This window comes from Pseudorca crassidens, chromosome 13 (genome assembly GCF_039906515.1).
Source record: "Pseudorca crassidens isolate mPseCra1 chromosome 13, mPseCra1.hap1, whole genome shotgun sequence".
In the NCBI taxonomy this organism is placed as follows: Eukaryota; Metazoa; Chordata; class Mammalia; order Artiodactyla; family Delphinidae; genus Pseudorca; species Pseudorca crassidens.
This window is the reverse complement of record NC_090308.1, coordinates 77,368,580-77,381,316: the sequence shown is the minus strand read 5'-3', so window position 1 is coordinate 77,381,316 and position 12,737 is coordinate 77,368,580. Positions and strand designations below refer to the sequence as shown.

Genomic DNA, 12,737 nt, shown 5'->3' with positions numbered 1-12,737 from the left:
GGGGGGCAAGGAAGAGCAACTTTATTTGGAAAACCAGAAAAGATGGTGGACTAGTGTCCCGAAGAACCATCTTCTAACTACTAAATTATTGAAGTTTTTTTTAAAAAAGGAAAATATTTACTACCTATGCATCAGATACTGAACTAAGCAATGCTAGGTACTTTGCAGTAACTGGCTTACTAGGAAAGCCATTTAATAAAGAGTACCTAACATGTACCACATACCATGTAAGGTGCTAGAAATGGAAAAATGAAAAAAAAGTCCCTGCTTTTCAGCTGCTCACAATGTAATATAGGAAACAGACTCAAATACAACCAAGTATAATATGAAATAAGAGCCATGATAAAGGTGTCTATATTCATTCCATATATATTTATTAAATGCCTTTCATGTGCTAGGTACTGGAGAGGCACTTGGTATATGGTGATTAAAGAAAGTCATGCTCCCTGCTCTCATGAGCTTGCAGTGTAGTTGGGAGGACAGAAGATAAGGGGAAGACTGTCTCTGGAGGTAGTATCATGAAAGTTAAGACCTAAAGAAAGTAGGAGACAGCCACGTGAAGAGCAGGCAGAAGAGAGCTTTAAGCAGAGAGAACAGTACACACCATTTAGAAAGAACTTGATACCTCTGAGAAGGTAAACAGGGAATGTAGTTAGAGTATGGCAATAAAGAAAATGACACACGATGAGACTGGAGAGTCATGCATAGCTCAGATCATCCTGAGTAAACCACTGAAAGATTTTAAGCAGGGAAGTGGTATTTACTTTTTTTAAAAGATCACTCTAGCAGCTCTGTAGAAAATGGCCTGGAAAGGAAGAGCAAGAGTAGATGATATGGGGAGACGGTGTGTTAAGTAAAGTGAGAAGTGACTTGGAACAGGGCATGAATGAAGTAAATACGTAAAGAAGTTATTTTGCATCCAAAGACACTAAAGTAAACAGCAGGCCTGAGGTGAGAAGACCTCCGGGGAAAGAGTAAAAACCACATTCTAGACAAATGAAATGGAAATGCCCAAATGGGCAGATTACCTGCATCACCAGGCATGGTTAGGGAACAGCATATATGGCTCAGGGCAGCCAGGCCAAAGGTACATTAAGGATAGAATATAAAATCAATGAAGCTGAAGTGGTAGGCTGACATCAGATTGTGAAGGGCCTTATATACAATGTTAAGTTACTTGAACTTCAATCTGTCTGTTCTTAACATCTCTAAAATTTTTGAAAGCCACCTGGTCTTAAAGTCATATATTTTGGTCTAGTCCAGGGATCGATAAATGACAGCCTGCAGGCCAAATCCAGCCCCAGCTCCTGTTTTTGTAAATAAAGTTTTATTGGAACACAGCTACCCATTCACTTAAGTATTCTCCATGGCTGCATTCATTCTAAAATGGCAGAGGTGAGTAGCTGCAATAGACTATATAAACTGCAAAGCTGAAAATGTTTACTATTGGCCCTTTACAGAAAAAATTCATCAATGCTTAAGTTTAGTCTAAAAGCTCTGCTTGAGGTTTGGAAGAAAAGAATCTCAGCTTCTTTTGCCCTCAGTGAAGAGAGTGTGTATCTATATAAAAGAACTGTAAATCAAGCACCACTTCTAGGTCTTTCAACACACCCAATCTATGATCCCAATCAACAAATTCTTCGTGTGCCTCATCAACTTGGTGTGTCTCACAGACCTTCACCTTCTCTGGACTTGAGTCCTAAAAGTTGGATCCCACGACATAAATCCCACATGGACTACAAGATATTGCAGACCTAACCAGAATCTTTAAATAGACTTATTATTTCTTAAGATCCCAAACATCAGGAAATAGCAATAAAACCAGGAAGGATAACCTAGAGTAACTTTACGTTTACCAGGACCATTCTGGTCCCAGTATGGTCCTAAATTGCATTCTAAGAGTGTCACTGTTTCTAAGAGATACTTGAATTGCTAAAGGTTTGCTGCATTGGTAGCAATAATATAAAATACTTGGGCACCAACCACTACTATGAGAAGCTGAACAACAGTCAGGAAGCTAAGATCCTCTAGTCCACAGATTCCCAAACCAGGCTGAGCATCAGAAGGGGAGCTTGTTAAAAATAGATATTTTAGAGCTCCACCCCTGTAGACACAGACATATGAGACTTAGGAGAATCCTGGAATCTGTGTTTTCAAAAAGCTCCTCAGACAGTTTTTCACTAACCCACACCCTTTGGACTTTAGTACTCGGGCTCCCCACAAGGTAAAAAGCAAAGAGCATACATCTTCAATTCTAAAACACAATCTCAGAAATTAAAAGTAGCTTATTTATATATTCCTACCCAGTGTAATAATAATGAGTAAACTCAAACAGAACAAATTATATTCCCAGAATGCTAGACTCATCAAAATTCCATTACAAACAGATTAACAAAGCAAAAATCCCAATGATACTACCGGAAACAAGCAGGTTGTAACGTGTCCTCTGGCTGCAAGAAATCATTAATCTGTGCAAATTCCAGGGGAAAAAATTTTAACTAAAAACCTTCACTAAACAAACTAAAAATGTCAAACAACACTTTAATTTCATCTAACATTATTAAATTTAACATTTCTAACTGAACAGTTACCACATGTTCTTAGTTCTTAGACACCGTAGTTTCATGTTCTATCATTTTACTTACAAGTAAAGCACTAGGATCTCCATTTAGTTGACTATCATCTCGAGATTTCACATAACGACGATGGTTTTGATAGAAATTAGACAGTCCATAATACATAAACACATTGCCCTAGAGAAAGAGAAAGGGAAAAAATGTTCATATAAAACTATTAAGTATGAAATTGTTTCATGCATACATAAAAGCTATGTAATTTGCACTAGTTTAGAATTTGTGATAACTTAAAACAGTTACTGGGGTGAATTCTACCAGTACTTAGCAATCTAAAATGGTACAAATTGTAAATAAGGTTAAACAATCAAACCAAATCAAATAATGTTAAAGAATCAAATCAAATAAGGTCAAAACTCCAAGAGTCAACTTTGAAAATACTCTGAAAGACCTCAAGGACGTCTATTTACATTAAGACAAACAAACAAACAAACAAAGAAGCTCTCAAGGAATCTAATTATTAGCCTAGTCTGATCAACTTTCAGTTTTATTTATTTATTTTCTTAAAGATTTTTTTTTTGATGTGGACCATTTTTAAAGTCTTTACTGAATTTGTTACAATATTGCTTCTGTTTTACGTTTTGTTTTTTTGGCCATGAGGCATGTGGGATCTTAGTTCCCAGACCAGGGATCGAACCTGCACCCCCTGCATTGAAAGGCAAAGCCTTAACCACTGGACCGCCAGGGAAGTCCCTACTTTCAATTTTAAATCTTCTCTAATTCAGATTGGTCTTCATCCAATTAGCATCAACTTTTCAAAGGAATAATGCTTTCAAGCTTTCATTTACTGCCCAAAATAAATTCTGAACTTGAATTGGGTCATAGTAAATTTCTCAGCAGGATACTATATAATATTAGTAATGAACAAATTAATAATTAGTAAAGTATCTAAGATAATGAGTCACTTTATAATAATCAAGAAAAGTACTTTAATGTGTTCAGTGGAGTCAACTTGGAAATAATCTGGGAAATAAGGGTAACCTACCTACATTGTAACTATTTAGAAGATGTTATGAAGTCATCTTGAATGACTAAGATTTTTAGAGGTGGCAAAAACATCAGCTATTTTCTCCTTTCTGGTTGCTACCTCCATTGTCTATAACCTTATACTCAATTAAAAGGAAGACAGAAAAAAAAAAGGAATTCAATAACATTTTGCTTTATTTGATTTGCTGTTTTCTTATACACAATCATTTATTTAAAGCTTGATTTTCAAATGTCAGAATATGCAAACTTTCCCATTCCTTATAAAGAAAACACTTACATAGAAATCTTTCGTTTATTTATTTGGTTGGTTGGGTTTTTGTCCTATGAAAAGGCTTTAGTCTAATTCAGCTTGGGCTTGTAAAGGAACACAGAGCCCACAAAAGAATGAATCTGAGGATGATCACCTTTGCAGAAGAACAGTTCTGAAATGCTTAATGTTTTTGTATGGGGGAAGAAACTAGTGGAGCTTCTAAATCATTACAAGTCTCTTCCATGTCTTTAATTCTGCCTGTTCTGACAAAAGCAGAACTTAATGCAACTTATAGTTTGTCCATCACACAAAAAAATCAAATTTTTATGATGTTTTAAAGTTATATGTTATTTCTGCCAAAACAAAATAATTAAATTCCTGTCTTCTCCCTAATTTATTTTCATATTTTTTAAAAAGGGAGCATTACAGTCCACGATCTCAGGGCAACAGCATCCATAACCACTAGATGGCAACCATCTATTAGGGACCTCAAAAGGCATCACGACCTTTAAGAAAATCTAAAGCATAGCTACAAAAATCTAAAAAGTTGGCATGTATTAAAGCAGTTTTGCTCCCTGAAGAATAAAACAATAATTTTTTAAAGCTCAATTTTCAGGTAAAGGAGAACATAAACGGGTCTTGTCATGCCTATTTCTGAATCTTTGTGTCCTTTAGCATCTGCTCAGTTTCCAAGAAGAATGACAGGTAAGTGTGAATGCAAAAGACACACAGACCACACACACACACACACACACACACACACACACACACGGTATTCTAACTGCTTGTCAATAAGGTTTTACTAAGTGTTTGCATTTATGTTAAAGTATCATATCTGATGAAAAAATAATGCAATAATGGATGAATTAGTATTTATTTTCCAAAGTAAAACTTATAGTATTAAAAGTAGGCAAAACAGTTTGAGCAATAATTTTTTAAATACAAGTAGATGTAGATAGAAACTTGATACAAAAAAAAATTTTGTACAGTTATAAAATTTTCCAGAAAAAGAATAGGTTTTAAATTTAATTTAAACTACTAACTACCATAAACTATTAATGTATTTAATTATCAGACAGCATAATCCAATAGAAAAACAAAACAATCTTCCTCAAAAGTGTATAGATTCCCAATAAATTAAAGCAACATATCAACAAGAAGAAAATAACTAGTAAAAAAAAAAATTTAATATAATATCAATATTTTTTAAAGCATGGCTTTTCTAAAACACTACTTGGGAATACAGACCTCAAATGACTGTTCCAGAGTGAAGTTAATGGTACAAATACAAGGTGTCACATTCGGAGACAAACATTTATTGCAGGGACTGGAAGGGTCTGTTCCGGTATAATCAATCTGCAAGAGAAAAATATAACTAAGCACACTTCCTTGGAGAAACTGGATACACTCTGAAATAATTTGCTATCAGAGGGAAAAATGAGCCTGATGGAGCAATAATAGCCCAGAAAAAACCTTTTTATAAGGTCAGCTGTTTATTTTGACTGGAAAGGGTCCTATGTCATCCTACTGGCTCATCTCTCCTTTTTACCATAAGAAATACATTTACGCATAAAATCATAAATATAAAATTCAAACTGCATGATGTATAAAGGTTTAAATAACTACAAAGTCTAAACAACTTTTCCATCATCTCAGCTTTCCATGGCACATTTTCAAATTAAAAAAACAAACACAAACAAAAAACTACCAGGTTTCTCAAGGGCTACCATTTCTTTAAAACCTGGTGTTGGATAATTAAGAATCTGTCTTATCTTTCTCCTGGGTTCCTGGCAGGGAGCCTCTAAATCCCTTAAATTCCCCTGGTGATAAGAGTGCATTTGTTTTTGATAAGCCCCTGAGTCACCCTAGAGTTTATGCTAAGGAGATGGCTCAGGTGAGGGCTGCTCACCAGAAAGGCTAGATGTGATTAGGGACTCTGGAAAGAGGGAGAAGGCTGGAAATTTAGTTCAATCATGTGGCCAATGTTTAATCAATCATGCCTTCATCATGGAATTCCAATAAAAACTCTGGCCACCACAGGTGAGCTCCCGGGTTGGTTAACCCATCAATGTGCCCTGATTCCACAGGGAGAGGGCACGAAGCTCTATATTCAAGACTCTCCCAGACCTTGCCAAATGTGTCTCTTCATTTAGCTGGTCCTAGTTTATATGATTTATGATAAAACTATAATTGTAAGTCTAGCATTTCCCTGAGTTCTGAGTCATTCCAGCAAATTATGGAACCTGAGAGAAGTTACAGTAACCTCCCATATTTATAGGCAGTTGGTCAGAAATGCAAGTGGCCTGGAGACCTCTGAACTTGCAACTAGCATCTGAAGTGAGGGCAGTCGGGGCGAGGGGGGCTTGGGAACTCCCGGATTTGTAGCTAGTTGGCCAGAAGTATGGGTAGCCTGACTTGCAGCTGGTGTCTGAGTGGTACTGAAGTATACTGTTGGGGACCATGCCCTTACACCTGTGGAGTCTGACACTAACTCAGGTGGTCGGTGTCAGAATTGAATTGCAGTACACCAGCTGTTGTCAGAAGACCTGACCTGATAGCTAAAATGAGAAAACTTTTTCCATTATACGAATTTTTTTTAATAGAGTTTATTTTTTAGAGTGGTTTGAGGTTCACAGCGAAATTGAGTGCAAACTACAGAGTTCCCATATACTCCCTGGACCTACACATACACAATCTCCTTGATTATCAATATCCCTCACCAGAGTAATACATTTGCTACCAATGATGACCCTACAATGACACATCATTATCACCCAAAGGCAGTGGTTTACCTTAAGATTCACTCTAGGTGTTGTACATTCCATGGGTTTTGACAAGGGTATAATGACATATATACACCATCACAGTATCACACAGAATAGTTGCACTGCCTAAAAGATCCTCTGTACTCTGTCTATTCATTCCTCCCTTATCCCTAAGCCCTGACAACCATGGATCTTTTTACTGTCTCCATAGTTCTGCCTTTTCCAGAATGTCACATAATTGGAATCATAAAGTACGCAGCCTTTTCGGATTTACCTCTTTCACTTAGGAATATGCATTTAAGGTTCCTCACTGTCTTTTCATGGCTTGACAGCACATTTCTTTTTAGCATTGAAGATTATTCCATTTTCTTGGTCCACCACAGATTATTTATCCATTCACCTGCTGAAGGATATCTTGGTTGTTTCCAAGTTTGGGCAAGTACAAGTAAAACTGCTATAAACATCCACATGCAGGTTTTTGTGTGGACCTAAGTTTTCAGCCCATTTACGTAAATAACAAGGAGTAGAAATGCTGGATTTCATGGTAAGAGTATGTTTAGTTTTGTAAGAGACTGCCAAACTGTCTTCCAAAGTGACTGCACCACTTTGCATTCCCACCGGCAATGAATGAGTTCCTGTTGCTCCACAACCTCACCAGCACGTGGTGCTGTTGACGTTTTGGGTTTTCACTAATAGGTGTATAGTGGTATCTCACTGTTGTTTTAATTTGCAATTCCCTAATGATCATGTCAAGCATCTTTCACTTGTTTACTTGCCATCTGTGTACTATGGACTAAAGGTTTATGTCCCCCCAAAATTCATATGTTGAAGCCCTAATTCCCAATGTGATTAATTTGGAGGTGGGGACATTGGATTAGGGTTATTTATCTTTTAAATTTTATTTATATTTTTGGCTGCGTTAGGTCTTTGTCGCGGCGCGTGGGCTTTCTCTAGTTGTGGCGAGCAGGGGCTACTCTTTGTTGAGGTGCGCGGACTACTCATTGCGGTGGCTTCTCTTGTTGCAGAGCACAGGCTCTAGGCATGCAAGCTTCAGTAGTTGCAGCATGTGGGTTCTAGAGCACACGGGCTTCAGCAGTTGCGATGCATGGGCTCAGGAGTTGCGGTTTGCAGGCTCTAGAGCATGAGGGTTTCAGTAGTTGTAGCGTGCGGGTCCAGTAGCTGTGGCTCGAGGGCTCCAGAGCGCAGGCTCAGTAGTTGTGGCGCACAGGCTCAGTTGCTCCGCGGCATGTGGGATCTTCCTGGACCAGGGATCGAACCTGTGTCCCCTGTATTGGCAGGTAGATTCTTAACCACTGCGCCACCAGGGAAGTCCCTGGATTAGGTTCAGATGAGGTCATGAAGGTAGGGCCTCTGTGATACGACTAGTATCCTCCTAAGACGAAGAAGAAAGACCAGAGCGTGCTCGCGCTCATGCTCTCTCTCTCCCTCTCTCTCTCTCTCTCCCTCTCTCTCTCTCTCTCTCTCTCCCTCTCCCTCTCTCTCCCTCTCTCTCTCTCTCTCTCTCAGCTACGTGAGGACAAAGTGAGAAGGCAGCCATCTATCAATACAAGTCAGGAAAAGGGTCTCCACCCTTTTCAGGGTGAAGAATCTGAAGGAACTGAATCTGCCAGCACCCTGATCTAGACTTCCCAGCCTCTAAGACTGTGAGAAATAAATGTCTGTTTTTTAAGCCATCTAGTCTATATTGTTTTTTTTGTTTTTTAACATCTTTATTGGAGTATAATTGCTTTACAATGGTGTGTTAATTTCTGCTTTACAACAAAATGAATCAGTTATATATATATATTTTTATAGCAGCCCAAATTGACAGATTTCGGTCCTGAAAAGTGGGGTGCTGTTTTAACAAATACTCAAAAAGAAGTGGCTTTGGAACTGGGAAACGGTTAGAGGCTGGAGATTTGAGATGCATGCTAGAAATATAAACATTAAAGGTGATTCTGGTGACATCTCAAAGAGAAATGAGGAGAGTTAGAAAGAAAGCTTCCATCTCTTTAGAGAATTAATAAATAAATGTGATCAGAATATTGGTAGAAATATAGATGGTAAAAGGCCATCCTGGTGAGGTCTTACTCAGAAATGAGGAACATTACTGGACAATGGAAAAAAAGGTGATCCTTGTCATAAAGTGGCAGAGAATTTGGCTAAAGTGTGCTCTAGTGTTCTGTGGAATGTAGAACTTGTGAGCCATGAAACTGGATATTTAGGTAGATTTCCAAGCACAGTATTCAAAGAGTGTCTTGGTTCCACCTGACTGCTTACAGTAAAATGGAAGAAGAGAGAAACAAATGGAATAAGGAATAATGTTAAGCAAAAAGGGACCAAAACTTATGATTTGGAAAATTCTCAAACCTATCCGTACTACAAAAAATCAGAAAGCTTGTTCTGAAGAGAATACTACGGTGTAGCTGAACAATCATTCGATAAAGAGATTAGTGTGGGTTTGAACCAAGGACCTAATCAGCCATTCCAGCAGAAACACTGCCAGTGTGAACGGAAGGGGAAAGAGAAGGGACAAAATGAAGGAAAGCTGAGGGACTTGCTTAGATCTTACAGGACTGGCCCATACAGCCATTCGGCTACAGAATGTGCTATTGATTCTCCAAGATGAGAAGAATGATCCCAGAGATGATTTCGAGACCATCAGGGCTACATCCTCGGTTCATACTGGGGGAGGAGCTCAACAGACCAGAGGGCAGCAATCTGGAGCCTCGGGGCAGGACTTCTATCCCAGTGGGTCCTGAAGGCAGTGTCAGACCAGAGAGTATTATTCTCCAGCCTTAAGATCTGATGACATTTGTCTTGCTAGGTTTTGGAGACTTGCTTGGAACTCATCACCCCTTTCTTTTCATTTCTTCCCCTTTCAAATTTGAGTGTCTATACTATGCCTGTCCCTCCATGGAATTTTGGAAGCACGTCTGGTTCCACAGGTTCACAGCTGGAAAGAAATTTTGCCTCAGGATGAAAGTCTCTTAAGTCTCACCCATATCTGATTAAAATGATATTGAGAAGACAGTTTAGACTTTAGAGTCGATACTGGAACCAGTTGAGACTTTTGGGGCTGATGATGGAATGAAAGTGTTTTGCATGTGAGGACATGAATTTGAGGAGCACAGGGGCAGAATGTATGAACTGAATGTTTGTGTCTCCTCTCCCTCCAAATTCTATTTTGAATCCCTAATCCCCAGTATGATAGCATTTGGTGGTAGGCCTTTGGAAGGTAATTAGGTTTAGATGAGGTCAGGAGGGTGGGGCCCCCATGGTGGGATTAGTATCCTTAATAAGAAGAGGAAAAGAAATCAGAGCTCCTTCTCTCTATGCCATGGTAAGGACACAGCAAGAAGGTGGCCATCTGCAAGCCAGAAAGAGGGTCCTCAGCAAGAACTGAACCTATCAGCACCATGATCTTGGACATCCCTGCCTCAAGGACTGTGAGAAATGAGTACCCGTTGTTTAAGCCACCTAGTCTACATTTTGTTATAGAATCCTAAGCTGACTAAGATATTGTCAGGTGAGGTATCTGTTCAGGTCTTTTGCCCATTTTTAATAGGGTTTTCCATTTTCTTTTATTGACTATTATGAGTTCTTTGTACATTTTGGTAACAGTCCTTAATCAGATATGCCTTTCAACACTTTTTTCTCCCAGACTATGACTTGTCTTATCACTCTCTTGATAAATAAGAATTTTATCATTAGCAACCCTAATTGTCTTTAATAAAGTTTAAAAAAAAAGCCAACTAATCTTTATTTCTGAAGCTGAACATTTAAACTTTATATATGGATATTCAATTTCTTTTCATAATTAAAAAAAAAGGTTAAAATATGTATATAGAAAATAGAGCATCAAATTACAACATCTACAGAACCCTCCTATATTTTTGGTGGCAATGTAAATTGGTACAATTTACAATTGTACCTACTCTTGCTATGGAGGTTCCTTAAAAAACTAAAAACAGAACTACCACATTATCCAGCAATCCCACTCCTGGGCATATATCCAGAGAAAACCATAATTCAAAAAAATACATGCACCCCAATGTTCACTGCAGCACTATTTACAACAGCCAAGACATGGAAGCAACCTAAATGGCCATCGACAGAGGAATGGATAAAGAAGATGTGGTACACAGGGACTTCCCTGGTGGTCCAGTGGTAAAGAATCCACCTTACAATGCAGGGGACGCGGGTTTGATCCCTGGTCAGGGAACTAAGATCCCACACACAGTGGGGCAACTAAACCTGTGTGCCACAACTACTGAGCTCACGCGCCTCAACTAGAGCCCACGTGCTGCAAAACTACAGAGCCCAAGCGCTCTGGAACCCACGCACCACTACAGAGCCCACACACCCTGGAGACTGCGCGCCACAACTAGAGAGGAGAAAATCCACACGCCACAACTAGAGAGAAGGCCACGCACCTCAACAAAAGATCCTGCATGCCTCAGTGAAGAGCCCACGTGCCGCAACTAAGACCCAACACAGCCAAAAATAAATAAATAATAAATAAATAAATCTTAAAAAAAAAAAAGATGGTACATATATACAATGGAGCATTACTCAGCCATAAAAAAAGAACAAAAGCATGCCATTTGCAGCAACATGGATGGACCTAGAGATTATCAAACTAAGTCAGACAAAGACAAGTATCATGATATCCCTCATATGTGGAATCTAATTTAAAAAATGATAAAAAATGAACTTATTTACGAAACAGAAACAGACTCACAGATTTCAAAAACAAACTTATGGTTACCAACGGGGAAATGGGGCGGGGGGTATAAATTAGGAGCTTGGGATTAACATACACATACTACCATATATAAAATAGATAACCAACAAGGAGCTACTGGGTAGCACAGGGAACTCTACTCAATATTCTGTAATAACCTATATGGGTAAAGAATCTGAAAAAGAATGAATATATGTATATGCATAACTGAATCACTTTGCTGTACACCTGAAACTAACAAAACATTGTTAATCAACCATACTCCAATAAATTTTTTTTAATAATTTTAAAAATTACATATAATTGCTTTTCAAAAACCACAAAACTGCTTAACAAAACTTGGTTTTGTCAAATTCCGATATAACCTATTAAAATGTCCTCCATCAAAGCTTACTTACTAATGAAACTTTGTTTAGAGAAAATTTTCATTCACTGCAAATATCTAAGAGAAGCTAGGCACGTAATTAAAACAAGCTAAAAAAACAGGTCTCCTAAATGAAGAGAGAGAAAACGTGTATAATTTTTCACTAAACCTGTGGGGCCACAGCTTTCCACCCAGGGCTTATTCATGCACAATATCGCACTTAAAAGCCAACTTTTATGGTTTTGACAAGATGAAAGAAAACATAAGAACATTTAGAAAAATTAACTATATTTAAAAATCTATGTTAAAATATATTAAATTTTTTTCGATTTTTTTAATTTAATAATCTCTGCACATCTTCTCTCTCTTCTAAGTCAAATTTAGGATTAAAAAAAAAAAGTTGTCAGCTGGGCCTATTACCATATTGTTTGCCTTTGAACAAAAACCTCTTAAACCACTCTCTTTCAAATTATTTTCTAGGGCAAAGGAGGAAAGACAGATCATCAGCTGTGATTAAGCAAAGATATATTTTCTTTATTTAACTGAACAAAAATAATACGATGGAATGTGAAATCTAATAAATTATACTACAGTATATTAAACCTGAACATTTTTCGAAACCAAGAATTATTGCTGAATGTCAAATTATACTTCAAAGAATAGCTATAACATTTTCATCACAATCTTTTAATTATACTTTTTTAAATGTACAAAAAATTGCATGTCTTTTGATTCCAGGAAATTCTGAAAGTAAAAAAACTGTCATTCACATTTTAAGCCTTACTATGTGCAAGGCATGACATGAAGATACAAAAGTAATCATATCTTATACTTAGTCGATACAGTTTACACAGTCCTTTCTATTCCACACATATTTCATCTGATCCTCACCAAAATCCTATAGTATTATCCTCATTTTACATAAAGAGAACATTCAGAAGCTTGTCCAAGGATACACGAACAGCAGTAGCTGGTGCTACGCTAGAAGCAA

General features: G+C 37.7%; 1 protein-coding gene across 1 annotated transcript in view; it reads right to left on the bottom strand.

The window, feature by feature from the left end:
• The window catches only part of TMEM30A (transmembrane protein 30A), a 42,284-nt gene that overhangs the window by 13,910 nt on the left and 15,637 nt on the right, over positions 1-12,737 (bottom strand). The window contains exons 2-3 of the mRNA XM_067702753.1: positions 5,119-5,226; positions 2,646-2,753 (exon numbers count right to left, since the gene is read on the bottom strand). Coding sequence (XP_067558854.1) covers positions 2,646-2,753; positions 5,119-5,226 — 216 coding nt within the window. The remainder of the gene's footprint in view (positions 1-2,645; positions 2,754-5,118; positions 5,227-12,737) is intronic.